This window comes from Leuciscus leuciscus, assembly GCF_965113295.1.
Source record: "Leuciscus leuciscus genome assembly, chromosome: 21".
Classification (NCBI taxonomy): domain Eukaryota; kingdom Metazoa; phylum Chordata; class Actinopteri; order Cypriniformes; family Leuciscidae; genus Leuciscus; species Leuciscus leuciscus.
This window is the reverse complement of record NC_138745.1, coordinates 29,507,645-29,522,869: the sequence shown is the minus strand read 5'-3', so window position 1 is coordinate 29,522,869 and position 15,225 is coordinate 29,507,645. Positions and strand designations below refer to the sequence as shown.

The window sequence follows — 15,225 nt, the reverse complement described above, 5'->3', positions numbered from 1 at the left end:
AATGATGACAGAATTTGATAAAATAAATTAAAGCTAAATAGAAATTATTAAAAAGATGAAAGCAAAATGAAAAAAACTGACAAGATATAAATAAAAGCTCATTTAAAATATAAAAAAATACTATAATACTGACATAAGTTTCGGCAAATCATTTTACGTTGTTCATTACTGTTTGCAACTCATTAAAGAATTTAACTATAATTTTTATTTATTTCTGGTATAAATAACTTCAGTGTAGTATTGCTACTGTTTGACTGTAATTTTACTTTTGTAATTTTACTTTGAATTAGGAGCAGCTTGTGCATTGGAAATGTGATCCCCAACACTCTATAACAGTTAGGACAGATTTGACCCCAAAAAACAAAACAAAAAAAAAGTACTTTAAAGGCCTGAGGCCTTTTCAGATTTGGATAAAACAGAAACCCACAAGACACAATGCCTACCACCCCACCAGTTGTGACTTTCCCCATCAGGTTTTTTACGCCATCGGAACAGGAACAGACATGTCCTCACATTTCCTTGAATTCTTTATCTGTGGAGATTCATTGGATCAGTCACATCAACGTGCACACGAAGCTTTGTGATTAATTAAAGCCGTATTCTCGTAAGAGGAGATGAAATCATCTGCTTTATTCTTTCTGAGAACACTTGGTTAAAGCAAAACCCAACAGAACGAAACGTCAGCAACGGCTCCTAGGGCACGTTTTTCATTGTATTGTGCAGGTGACATATTCATAAAACTTGAGTTAAGTCAGCATGTGGGTCTCTTGATAGAGCTGGCTAATAGAGTTACAGGTCTACATGGAAAGCTGTAACCCACTCAGACAAATACACACCTCCTTGAAATGCAATTTTTTGACACCTACAGTGTGAAACGTGGATCGTCATTTTCCTGTCATAGACCAGAGGAGAGAAAGAATAGACAAACCACAGCATTAATGGTCAAACACAAAGCATAATAATTATATGACCTCCTACTGAGGATATCTCATGAAAGAACTCTTTTCTGCATGTCTTTTGATGATGCACTGATTAATAAAGCGTATATACAACTGGCTTTGAAAAAAAAATTAAGGAATGAACATCAATGCAAAAGAAGAGGAGCGCATACACTCTTAAAAAAAAAAAATCTTTATTGGCATCTAGCTATAGTTCAACGAAGAACCTTTAACATCCATGGAAACTTTCCATTCTACAAAAGGCTCTAGTGGAAAAATGTTCTTTAGATGTCTAAAATCACTAAAAGGCTGTTTGAGGAAGCAAATGGTTCTTCTATGGCATCACTGTGAAAACCTAGTTTTGGAACATGGGCATGGCTTGACATCTGAGCTTGGGGTACCCTGGCTGAAAAAAAAAAAAAAAAAAAACGGAAAAAAAAGGCTGTTTGGCTGGTCTTAGCTGGTTTAAACTGGTCTTCCAGCCTGGCCAAGCTGGTGTTCAGCTAGTTTTAGCTGGTCTTTTAGCTGGTCTGCTAGCTTAACCAGCCTGGTCAACTAACAATAGTTCCGAAATTCATTGGATCAGATTCATTGGATCAGTCACATCAACGTGCACACGAAGCTTTGTGATTAATTAAAGCCGTATTCTCATAAGAGGAGATGAAATCATCTTTATTCTTTCTGAGAACACTTGGTTCCAACAAAACGAAACGTCAGCAACGGCTCCTAGGGCATGTTTTTCATTGTATTGTGCAGGTGACATATTCATAAAGCTTGAGTTCAGTCAGCATGTGGGTCTCTTGATAGAGCTGGTTAATAGAGACACCTACATGGAAAGCTGTAACCCTTTAATTAACAATCAGACGAATACACCTCCTTGAAACGCAATTTTTTGACACCTACAGTGTGAAACGTGGATCGCCATTTTCCTGTCATTGACCAGAGGAGAGAAAGAATAGACTTATTCTTTCTTATTCTTATAGCGTAACCAGCCTGGTCAGCTAACTATAGTGTCCAACCAAAACCCTTCTAAATCCAGCCTGGGAGACCAGCTAAAACCAGCAGGGGGAGTCCAGACCGAGCCGGTCGTTTTGGTCAGTCACCATTTGAGTCATATTGTAGCTTTTCTACAGTAAACCTACAAATTCACAATCCGTATATTTCCACATATAACAATATTGAAGTGATTTTTTTTTTACTATGACTACAGAGAGCAGCAATCGTGTGAAGTTGTCATGGCATGATGGCAACCAGATACATCTCACGCGGATTACTTGTCAGGTAGCCTATGTCGCGCCAACTTAGCAATAAACACTTTTAAATGCACTATAAACACAATATTTTAAAGTAGGCTTTCATTAAGCAAATGAAAGATTGAAAAATTACTCACCCTCTTTAAAACAGATTGAATCTGTTGGGCGGTTTTCGGCCAAAATAGATTTATAACTACTTACGCAATGGGGGAGTCGTTGACAGTAAATTTAATTTCCTTTTACGTTAATGTATTTAATGTGGTACTGTTTATTTTATTGCAATAAAAAAATTTGATTTATTATTCACAAAATAAAAATTCAAAATGTATTAAAATGGATGCATTGTATTAGGCTAGGCCTTTTTACTTTCGAGTTGACAAAATTATTTATTTGTAAAATCAGGCTATATTGTAGCATTTATTCGCTAGCCCAATTGTCTGTATGAAGTTTTCATTAAAAGTGCTGCATGCATTTTTATTTATTTTTTCATATAAAACTTCCCAACTATATTACAGATAAAAACAGCTAATCAGAAAAGATTAGCCTGTCAGTCATTTTGCATGTGCAGGTTTATCGCCATGGATTTGGAGGACGTGTGCTGACGTTTGAAACAGCTGAAAACGTTTACAGAACCTTTAAGCAAATCTCAAAAGCCATATATTTGCATCCGCAACCCTTGAAAAATAATTGGATGGGATTAGACAACCTTTGAAGATGTAAATTGCCAGAGAGAGAGAGAGAGAGAGAGAGAGAGAGATGGTTGTTCTTTGCAGGACATCATGAGTTAGGTTCTTCTCAGTCAAACTTCTTGTCACATCAACTAAACGAATGGAAAAGATATATTGGTGTGACAATAACAGAGGGCATTCTGGGATGGCATGTCATAAAATCACAAAGCTCAAAAAAGGTTTCCCCTGTATGGGAGATGGTAGTGTTTAGAATAGTTCTAAACAGCATATTAGAATGATTTCTGAAGGATCACGTGACACTGAAGACTGAAAAATGATGCTGATTCAGCTTTGCCATCGCAGAAATAAATGGATTTTTTTAATGTATTAAATAAGAAAATTGTGATAATATTTCCTGATATAACTGATTAAATGCAGCATTGGAAAAGCATAAAACAAACTTTTTAAAAATAAAATAGTTCTATATTAACACAGACAGTGTTAAAAGCATCACTTAAAGCTCTTTCTTTACAAAAAAAGAAAAAGAAAAGCGTACACGAAGGATACTAATGGCACCTGTTTAATAGAAAGACCATCATCAAATGAACACATTTAATAAAGTAACAAGGAACTGATAAAATAGCACTTGAAAGGTAAAAGAAATTAGGACAAATGAGAAATGAAGAGAATTGTGTAGAAGAAAGACATCTCTTATTCCACCAGCCATGCATGAAAAATATCTTTCAAAAGGCTTGTGCTGAATGTCATCCCTTGTACTGTCATCTCATGGTCATGTCCACTCTCTGATGTCGAATATTAAAACATATGACGGCTGGGAACATTCATTTGGATGAATGAGGCAGACGGAGTGGAGAAATTTGGGTGGCATCCAGCGGTCATCTTTGTGAGGAAGAACAGTTGAGGACAGAAAAGTCTAGAAAAGTCAGTTCTCACGTGTTTCAGGAGTTCATTAACATGCCTGTTTTTGCCTTTTTGGTGGGTGAATTTTAGGGGAAAATGGCCAGGTCACATTTTACTCCAAAGCAATAAAATTATATTTCACAAACAATATTAATTAATTTTAGGATATTTTTGCATTGTGAAATTTTCATGACAATTAACCCCACATTATCAACACCAGCGGAATGAACCGTGGCTTTATATGATCATTCAGATTATTCTCAATGGTGATTTCATTACTGCAATCCACATTTTCTTGTATTGTATTACAGTAAAAATGCTGTAACTATTTAAATGAGCATTAATTTTGTTAACATAATAAATGTGAAAATAATGAAAATGTCACAATGCAAAAAAAACATAATGGTACATATAGTTTGGGGGGTGTTGAATATGATGTGATCTTGATAGGTTTCAGAAGCCCACACACACATTGTGTGTGTGTGTGTGTGTGTGTGTGTGTGTGTGTGTGTGTGTGTGTGTGTGTGTGTGTGTGTGTGTGTGTGTGTGTGTGTGTGTGTGTGTGTGTGTGTGTGTGTGTGTGTGTGTGTGTGTGTGTGTGTGTGTGTGTGTGTGTGTGTGTGTGTGTGTGTGTGTGTGTGTGTGTGTGTGTGTGTGTGTGTGTGTGTGTGTGTGTGTGTGTGTGTGTGTGTGTGTGTGTGTGTGTGTGTGTGTGTGTGTGTGTGTGTGTGTGTGTGTGTGTGTGTGTGTACATGCATACACACAAACAATGTATATATGATCTTGTGTACTATAGTTATATCAAAACTAAAAATTATGTTTTGACGATATAATTCTCTAATACACAAACTATATTATATATATATATGTGGTGTGTACATATATAAATGTGTGTTTCCTGTCAAAAGGCCACGACCATGTTGATATAATTCTAGTACACAAAAATTTTGCATACAGAAAAATACAATTATAAACCAAAGAAATGGTTAATTTTTTCAGAAATTAAATCCTGACCATTTTAATGTTGTATATTAAAAAGAAGCAGCGAAGATATAAGAGAACTTTTATGTTTGAATCAAACAATATAACGATTACAGGCAAATCAGCAGTGTTATCCATTCTGTATACAGTGGTCACAAGACAAAAAACACACACACGCACATTCATTCATCATCTTCACCTTACAGAAATTATATGAGAATAAAACCAGAAGCCCAGAGAGCAAAGCAACAGACTTCCTCCACTATCTGAAGCATGTGGAAAGCAAAGCATGTCTTAGTGACAAAGCAGCGTGGCTATTGTAGTTTGTTTTAATGTAGGTGTTTTTTTTTATTTTTATATTTTTTTATAGAGGCACAAAATCAGGCTTCTGAGTCACAGTGAGGCTTTGAAAGAAGTGTCAGCTATGTGTGTTCAGACTTTTATATAACGCTCACATGCACGCGCACACACACACTTTCTCTCTCACTTTAATGCACACAAATGACCACACGCTCATACCTGCACACCACTTTAAAATTAAAAAGAAATTGTCAAGTTTCCAATGAGAAAAACAGCAGTTACAACACATACAGAAACTGCAGAACACCTCATTACTGTTAATACATATGCACTGTGTATAATAATAATAATAATAATAAAATAATAATAATATAATTTCCAGTTGGATTGCAATTGAAAAGAGAGAATTATTTGATTGGCTCAGAACAGAGAGGTCTAGATGTAGCCAAAAGACTGATACCTTTTGCCCAAAATTACCTTGGTATATAGAGGAATAGCATATAAAGCACACACAAGCGTACACCCATTTAGTCACACACACACACACACAGTTCATGGAGGGTATGTGAAAAGCAGTGTTTGCTACCAACCACTGCGGGCTTTTCACTTCTGGCTGTTAACGTCTGATTGAGACAGCATTTATAAACTGATAAGCCTTCAGTGACAGATGCACAAATAAGTCTTTGCAAATCCAGGAAAACAAGAAAGATGCTCCATTCATACACTTTAATAACCATCACTCCTTACAGCCAACACAATATTATCCTCATATACTCATTTAACAAATTCAAGAAATATTTTTTGAGTATATATACATATCTAGATAATAGATAAATATATCTATACCACTCTCTCTTTTTTTTCTTTTAATGTTTTTTTTATATTTTTTTGAAGAACCGGACGTCGTGGGGGTGGATAACATTGCTGAATACTTTGAGAATTACATTGAAGTGCCACTGGGAAAACTCAACAGACATCTATAACACACTCACCTGATGCTAAAACTGCTTTTTCTATTTGGATTGAGAGGTAAAGCTGGAGGAGGACTGGGATTGAACAATAGATGAAGTTTGACTTGGGACTGTAAAACCCTTTAATGCACATGTATGCATATACATGCAGGCAAAGAATTCACACACACACTCACACACACAAACGCTCTCGTTCACACACACACACACATACATGCACACACGCGCTGAGATTCCTGTCCCATGCCCTACTTCGTGTGTTGCTAGGAAACGCCCCGCTCCGCCCCGCCCACCCTCCCTCAGTTTTGGTGCCCTCCCCCACCCCCCCAGATCCTCCTGAATGCCTGTGCACTGTTGGCTGCTGAGGTGGGCGTGTCTTACAGGTGTTAGTCTCGCTATTGGTGCTTTTTCTGAAATTGTCCCATCTCCCACCCCCCCACGGCAACACGTCAGTTTTGCCGAGAGGGACCGTCTCAGTCCCCAAGGATGCTCTTCACAAAGCTAGCGACGTCGGTGTCTTTGGAGTCATGGAGGGTGAAAAAGGGATGTTGCTGGGTGTGGAAAAGATTTGAAATATCAATGTTGTGCTCACACAAAAAGCAAATTGCATTGTATATTTCAATGCAAAATGGTTAACAACTATATGTATAGTTGTGAACTACTAGGTCTAAGTGCAAAATACACTATTTATAGTGGTTTCAGACTTTTGGACCCCACTGTATGTAAAAAGGAAAAAATAAATACACTACGCTTAACGTACTGCAAGTGTTTTATCACAATTTTTGAGGTTTTGAAAATCCCTGAATTTACACAAATATTTAAGTTTAAATGTATCCAATATTAGAAAATGATTACAATAGTTTTAGATAAATTAAAGAAAGTTAAACTGCTGTCAACTACCAAACAGAATCATACATCTACTTCACTACTAGCTAATAGGGAGAAGGTACAACTTTGCATTGAAAGCACAAGTCTGACATCTAAAGGACAATCCAGGGAAGTGCTTGTTATAAAAAAAAAAAAGAAAGAAAGAAAAACTGTCAGCATCATACTCACCATTAGTTCAGCGTAAGTTGGCCGCTCTTTGGAATTCTTCCTTAAGCTGAAAAACAACCAGAGAAAAGCAAAGCACATGCATGTTAGAAATGCGCAACAAATCATCACAAGTGCAGCAGGAGAACGCAAAAACCTCAATGCAGCACGCGGTGGCCTCAGTACTTCCCCTCACAACGTGAAAGAGAGGATGCAATCAGGGTTTCGACATCCTGTTCGCTTTCCTACTTCACAATGCAGAGTCAAGGTATGTACAGAGTGTGTGTGTGTGTGTGTGTATGCGCGTGTGCGTGTCTACGCTACAGGTTTACTAAGAGTGTTTTCACTTTCACGAAACTATGTGGTGTCAGCATTGTTCCACAGAAATGCAATTCTACAGAATCTCGAGTCATAGTCATCCCACAAATACGAGCCACAAAGAAAACATCCTGTGTGAACTTACACACCATTTACATATGGTACTAATATCCATCACACATGATCCAATCAGAAGTGTATACAGATCTAACAGTTCAGTGATTCAGTCACTTAATGAAACTATATTGCATTTATAAAAACGCACGTTTTGGACACAGTTTATTGCCTTGAAAATGTCACGGTGATGATATACACCACGGTGCAAAGGTTTGTTTGTTTTTGAAGGAAGTGGCTTATGCTTAAAAAGGCATTACAACAGTAACATTGTGAAATATTATTGCAGGCTTTCTATTTTTATACATTTTAAAATGTAATTTATTCCTGTGATGGCAAAGGTGAACTTTCAGCAGCCATTCCTACAGTCTTCAGTGTCACACGATCCTTCGGAAATCACCATATTTTAATCAAGAAACATTTCTGTTTATTATCCACATTGTTGTGCTGCTTAATATTTTTGTGAATTTTTATTTAAACAAAAGTTCAAAAGAACAGCATTTCTTTTAAATAGAAATCTTTTGTAACATTTATAAATGTCTTGGTGATTTTTGGTCAAATTTAAAACGTTGTTGCTGAAAAAAAAGTTTACAAAAAAAATGTTTATCCCAACTCTGCAAAGTTTTAATAACACTTACAATTCAAAACTAATGTTTACATGAAAATGATGTACTAAAAAACAGAAACGTTTCTCCTTTGCGTTTTTGAAAAGTTTTGCGTACCGACACAGTTGTCAAAACGGTCCCGTTCACACGGATCTGCGAAAACGAGTAAAAACACTGTATTCTTCTGCCAGGCCAGTAGTTGGCGATGTCACTTTGTAAAGAAACACTACACGACTATAGACTGAACACGTAATACGCATTGGCATAATGTCACCGTTTTCACAAATTCGTGTTTTTGTAGTTTAAACGGAGGCGATAACTATCATTTTCAAAAACGTACACATTTTGAAACCCGTTTTCATACCCCCAAAGCGCTGTTGTCGTGTAAATGAACGGCCAAAACACATAAAAAGTTGTACGTTTTTAGTTGAAAATGGTGTTGCATAATCACCCCCCAAATGATTCTTTTTTAAATTAATGTTTCTCAACAATAAGGATGACCTGGAGCCAATTAATAGTATTAAAAACACTATTTTGTTTCCTTTTTAACTCCTTGCATATTTGTGGTTGGCCCAATGAAAGTTGGCATAGCTTATTGTTGAGCTTTGATGTGCAAGTTAGCAAATGTGTGTTACAGCTCGCCCACCATTGTGACGTGAAGTCCACAAACTCGGCTGAGAAGCGGTCTGCAGGCAGCTGGGGCGACGGCTCTTCCACCACCTGCTTGAGCTGCTGAAACGGCGTTCCCCATGAGTCATAGGGAAACCGCAGAATGGCCAGCTCGATCTGACAGGACGAAAAAACATACCCATCACAACACAACATCACAAACCACAACATGCCATGCTCCAGAGACACAGCGGAACTTTTTTTTTTTTTATGTAACAATCGGTAAATAATAGAGAAAGATGCTTTTTATGGGTAATTTATTTATTTTTTGTAAGGTGAAATTTAATCATCATTAAAGTCAGCATGAAACAGAAGTTGCAATAGTCTTTTCTTCCCTGTTGTGACAAATAAAGAAAAAAAATTTAGGGCGGGACTTGATTTTGTCCATCAGGAGATGATTGGATGGTTGTTTGCTATTGCCGTGATCTCATGTGTCCCGCACTCAAACCGAAAAACACATCAGAGAAGAAAAGAGATGTTGCAAGAGGAGGGGAAGTAATTTAGATGAAAGAATCTGAGGGCACGTAAAAAAAAAATTAAAAAAAGATGATATGCACAGATAAATCATTCATAATAAATACTGAAATATTCCACTGATTTCATGGTGACTTTAAAGCTCAAGCGAAACACTGGCATTCACATAAAAATCAATATATTTGACATGTGGTTTATGTCCTTAAAGTCTGAGGAAAGTTGTTTTATTACCTATCATTTACACATGGGCCAATTCATAATTTTTCAATTAAAATTAAATATGTTAAAGTGTAAACTATAAAAAGAAATTATGCTATTAATCGTGACTAAATATTTGAACAATTAATTGACATGCCTAATATTCAGAAAGATTGAATACACATCAATTATCTAGTAAGTATTAATAAACATAACATTGCATAATGCCAATAATAAAAACATTTGATGAACATTTTATATACATACTAATTAAGCAACAAGTGTTAAAAGTGTGTGAGGTCACTCAGACAGACTTACCATTGTGATTCCTAAACTCCAGATATCAGACTTGACATTGTAGCCTTTCTGATTGGTCTCTGGGTTGATTCTCTCAGGCTGTGAATGAAAAAGAAAAATGACTGATCGCTCTGATTGTGGGCAAAAGAGGAAGTGTGGTTTGATAAGAGGAGGTAGAGATAAGAAAGCCTGAGAGAAAGTAATAAAATATACTTATCACTTTTGCTTGCCCTACATTCCCCTCTTTATGACACATGTCTCTCTATTTGTTAGATGCATAACATTCACGCCTTTATACAGAGCCGCATGAAAACAGACTCAGCGTCCTGAAGTCTGAGGTGTGTGAAGCACTCTAGATCCGCATTGTCTCATGCTTCGAGCTAGTGGTGCAACGGATCATCATTGATCCGTGATCCGTTCGGATCAATATCTTCGGTTCGGCACTCACGTGATCCGCGGATTGATTGATGAAAAAAAAGTTGTGCGCATGTTCAGTCCACACACAGCGTGGTCATGGCGAGCGTTATGAACCGCAGAGAGCGTGACGCCTCATTCGCGCCGCAAAACCTCCAGACGTGCGTAAACGCGTCTTTACATTGACTTCACATTGAAATCACTCGCGCCAGACGCTCTATTCGCGTTTGGTGTGAACGCAGCATGGGTGACGGCGAGAGAGAGAGAGAAAGAGTGCGAGCGAGCAAGGTAATACGTTGTCAAATATGTTTAAACTTAAATGAACTACACAAGTAGTTATGTCTCTTTGTATTAATTTGTCCTGTTATTGACATAGGCCTAATGCGCGTCATTGACAAAATGCGCAACCAGATGTTCGAATAATTCGAATATGTGTTTTTTAGAGGGAATATTCGAACGTCATTTTTGAGCAATTTTGACAGCCCTATATGACAGTGGAAACACAAAGCATTGGTCCATGTTTAAAGGAAGGAGATGCCTTTTTATGTTGCACTTTAAGTTGTTTTTCATTAATTATGTTAAAAAGAAGATATTATGCCTTGTGCACTTTAAGTTGATTTTATATATTTTAATTTAACAATTTAAAAGTGTTAATAAAAAAATAAAATACAATTTTGCTGATCCGAAAAATGATCCGATCCGTGACTCTGATCCGAGAAACGATCCGAACCGTGAGTTTTTTGATCCGTTGCACCCCTACTTCGAGCACATCAGTGTCTCAATGTGTGCTTTTTTATTTTTTTTGAATGGCTGAATTTTTTAACAGCTCATATTTAACTAATTAAATGGAAGCTTGTTTCCGCCATACAATACTGGGTAATTGTGAATTTATATCGCATAATTTTATCTCTCACGATCACAATTGTGAGACAAACTCACGAAATAAAAAAGTTAATTACAACTTTTTGTAAAAATAATGACAAAATAATAAAATAGAAATATTATTATGAATATACATAATATAAAATAATATATAATAATATAAAAAAAAAAAAAAAATGTATCAATGTTGAATTTTTTTTGCATACTGTCGTTAATTGACAATAAAGATGCGCATAAAAAAAATAGAAGTCACAGCATAAGACAATAAAATATGCATTTCCTCTTTTGTTTTGCTTACCGCCATGTATGGCTTGCAGCCGGCATCCATTGTCTTCGCCACCGAATCCACGAGGTACCCACTGATGCCAAAATCACACATTTTCACCTGACCCTGCATGTTTATCAGGACGTTAGAGGGTTTCACATCTGCAACAACAAAAAAAACGGAAAACAGGAAAATCAGTTTCTGTCATCATTAAAAAGCACATATATACGATATTGTACTTTAGTCCCAGCTCACCTCTGTGTATCACTGACAGGTTGCTGTGGAGATGCTCCAATGCTTTTACGATCTGCAACGGGAATATAAAACATCAGGCTCATTACAGAACTGCACGGGCTCAGGAATTACACAGCGTTAAAATGATCAAGTGGGAATGCCACATAAACACACAAAAAAAACAGATAAGTCGCATTTTATTATTACATTAATAAATGTAAAAGAGCAGTGCATATTAATTTATAGAGGTGTTTGTTCATATAAACAATATTTATTACAAATGCTAAGCCTATACGAATTTACAAAACAAAAGTGAAAGTGTGTGTGGAGAATAGGGCTGTCGATTTAACGTGTTCATTTAATTAATTAGTTATGAAAAAATAACAAGTTAAATGATTTAATGCACTCATCCCGGACCTACGAAGGTCGTCTAACATTTCATACAGTTGATTGGTGACGAACATGACGCAGGGCAACAACTCACTGCGTGATGTAGCCTATAAAATGCAGTTAGAATGGCCCAAGATATCAGGGCAAAAATGCCACTGTATGAGTTTGGCTCATATTTATATCATTGGATAGAGTTAAGCAATATCACACGAGTGCCGTTTTTGTCCCGAATAGCACGAGTGCAGATGTGATATTGATTTTATACAACAAATAATACCTATTAAGCCAGAGCAGAACTGTTGTGTGTCTCACAGCGGTGTTTAGTTTCTAAATAAATCTGCGTTTTGAGCGAATCAATTGGGTGAACCAACGATTCAATGGTCCATTCATAAAGAGAGCCATTTACTTCATTCCTGAATGAGTCAGCCTTTTGAACAAATCAATTGAATGTATGGTTTACTCGTTTAGACCTTTATCGCCACCTACTGGCAGTTTTAGTTTCTTTTTTAGAGTATCATTTCATTGAAAAAATTTAATTTTTAAATTTTGGGGATAGTTTGTCCAGAAATGTACATTTACTCGCCCTCATGTCGTTTCAAACCTGTATGACTTACTTTCTTTGCGGATCATAAAGGAAGATATTTTGAAGAATGTTGGTAACTGTTTTGGTCCATAAATATATCTGAATAACAATTCAGGTGCAGATTCTGAAAATAAAATCATGGCTGTTGTAGCCTAAAAAATTGTGTTACAAATTCTATGTTGAATAATAATAATAAAAAAAGTTTCTAAAGCTACTTTTTGTAATGTCTATTTAATGCTTTTCTCATTCAACACAATAATGACTTTATAATTATCATTTGGGGGTAATTACTCAGAAAAATTCGATGTGCGATTAATTAATCAGCACATCATGCAATTAATTAAATTTAAAAAATGTAATCGCTTGAAAGTCCTAATGGATATGTAACTGTACTGTGGACAGCGTGCAGTTCTGTAAACGTTCTCCTCTAGCTCAGTCCAACGGGTCTTGTGTCTACGATTAGCTCCTTAAGTCTTAATTTCACTAAACGTGAAGTATGCAGGTCCTGTGACACTAGTGGCACCTATGCTAAAACGGATTTATTTACCATGCGCATGTGTGTGCATTTAAGCGTGCTCTTTTTTGCATGCTTGACGTTAATAGCATTATAAGTCGCTTAGGAATATAAGTAGACGCAAATTCAAATATGCAGACCAAAGAGCAACAGCTTGCCATTGAGAGATGCGGGAAATCAGGTGGTACTTACAGAGACGGTGATCTTGCCCAGGATGTCCTCTGGGATGTTTATGCCCTTCTCATGCACCTGCTTATAGAACTTATCCAGAGAGGTGTCCATCAGCTCCATGCAGATCCACACATCACCCTGACAACACAACGAGCCAATCAGCTTACAACTGGGGTTTGAGACATAACAACAACCTTACATAAAAATGAGACAGCAGGAAATGACTGAAACGCATTCCCATTGTACGACTTCCTGTGGGATTTCTTTTTGGGGTCAACGTTTAGAAGGACATCGATTCAGATAACTGGACTTGCTCTGCCTCTCGTCTATACAATAACCACTTTGTGCTGTAGTATTAAAACAGCTGCAAATGCTAATGGTAAATGACTGCTCAGTGTTTAATGTACGTGTTGTGGTACCTCTCTGAAAAGGGCTCCATAGAAGGTAACAGTGTAAAAGCAGTCGACTGTTCTCATTGAGATATCCAGATCCATTAGCAGCCGTTTCTGCTCCTGCGTGTTTACTGTGGCCCGGATCCGCTGCGGGAAACAAGTGGGTGATGTTGGCATTTATTAAGTTAGTTTCAAATGAATGCTGTTCTTTTGAAATATAACTGTTTTCAACATTGATAATGGTAAAAAAAAAAAAAAAAAAAAAGTGAGTATCCAAACAGCATATTGGAATCATTTCTGAAGGATCATGATATTGAAGACTGGAATAATGGCTGCAGAAAACTATAAATATATTATAGATTATTATAATAAATTATTTGAAATTGTAATATTTCACAATATTACGGTCTTTGCTATTTTGAACAAATAAATGCTGCCTTAATGAACAAATGAGACTTCACACAACAATCACTTTTCTATAGGAAGGGCACTTAAGGTGTTGCTTAATGTTTTAATGAAAATAAAAATATCAAGGGTTAACTTAAAGAAGATTAACAAAGTGTTTAATTTTTACTTTATGATATGACATGAGGTGTGTGTGCGTGCGTGCTTGTGAAATGAAAACTATAATATTAATATTAAAAATAAAAATATTATAAAACTGATAGTTATGGTGGAATGAATGAGACATTATTTTAAAAGGCTAATAAACACACATCCAAATGGGGCAAGTTGCCAGGTTGCTTAGCACTCAGCCAGAAAATTACTTTAAATTTGTTTTCGTATTAATTGTTAATATTGTTGAAATATTTTAATAATTTTAAAATGCGACACGTAGAAAAGCTTAATCTTGACCACTATGATAATGTCCAAACTTTAAGAAACTTTGGACAGTTACTGACAAAAATATTCCTTACATGGGTTTATCTAGCATGGGCCTGTGTGAACTCACCTTTACCGCCATTATTACGCCACTGGGGACGTGTCTCATCTTGTCCACCACTCCATACGCCCCTCGCCCCAACTCTCCAATCTGCTCCAAATCATCTGCCTTCACCACAAAGTTCTGCTCAGAACACAAACACGAGTGTTAAAAGTATTATACCAAATTTTGGTATATTCCCGAAATTGATGCACACAGAATGGCAAATAAAAGGAAACCAAGAAAAAAGAGACAGACAGTAACACTAACATACTGAAGCCTATTTTCCAAACAGACAGACAAAGACATCTAAAAAGAAAATGGCACAAATGTGCATAAGCTGATTTTTTTCCCGTGAGGTGTGAAGAAAGGAAAATGTTATCTCCAGGAATGCATGCTTCCAAACCCTGTCCTATCACTAGCAATCACAACAAACGCCTTAAACCTGGAGGCAACGAACTTGGTTCTTCAGATATTCTTCACAAAAGCTCCAACACCCCAACCTGACTTTATCAAAAAACTGATGTTACTTACTCTTGGGTTGCAAGACTAAAAGCCTCAATCTTTGCCAATGGAAAATTCCACTTATTTGATGAGTTTAAAATAAATATTTTTATAGCCTGAGAGGCAGTAAAGTGCATTCCAGGCTGCCTACAATCAGACGCATTCAAAAGGGCTGTAATGTGCACTGGGCCATTCTTTACAGCCCGTCGGTCTTT

The 15,225-nt window shown here is 36.5% G+C and overlaps 1 protein-coding gene and 1 long non-coding RNA gene across 3 annotated transcripts in view; one reads left to right on the top strand and one right to left on the bottom strand.

The window, feature by feature from the left end:
- The first annotated feature begins 1,469 nt into the window (after nt 1-1,469).
- LOC309485074 lies at nt 1,470-3,321 on the top strand. Its single transcript, XR_014201045.1, has 2 exons — nt 1,470-2,794; nt 3,054-3,321. It is a non-coding gene; the product is annotated as an uncharacterized lncRNA (long non-coding RNA).
- Nucleotides 3,322-4,826: 1,505 nt separating this feature from the next.
- Nucleotides 4,827-15,225, bottom strand: part of map2k6 (mitogen-activated protein kinase kinase 6) — a 28,407-nt gene continuing 18,008 nt past the window's right edge. For both annotated transcript variants that reach the window (XM_082151654.1, XM_082151655.1), the window contains exons 4-12: nt 14,537-14,650; nt 13,612-13,731; nt 13,214-13,330; nt 11,556-11,607; nt 11,334-11,461; nt 9,761-9,838; nt 8,748-8,887; nt 7,089-7,134; nt 4,827-6,583 (exon numbers count right to left, since the gene is read on the bottom strand). In XM_082151654.1, coding sequence (XP_082007780.1) covers nt 6,506-6,583; nt 7,089-7,134; nt 8,748-8,887; nt 9,761-9,838; nt 11,334-11,461; nt 11,556-11,607; nt 13,214-13,330; nt 13,612-13,731; nt 14,537-14,650 — 873 coding nt within the window. In that variant the 3' untranslated portion in view covers nt 4,827-6,505. The remainder of the gene's footprint in view (nt 6,584-7,088; nt 7,135-8,747; nt 8,888-9,760; nt 9,839-11,333; nt 11,462-11,555; nt 11,608-13,213; nt 13,331-13,611; nt 13,732-14,536; nt 14,651-15,225) is intronic.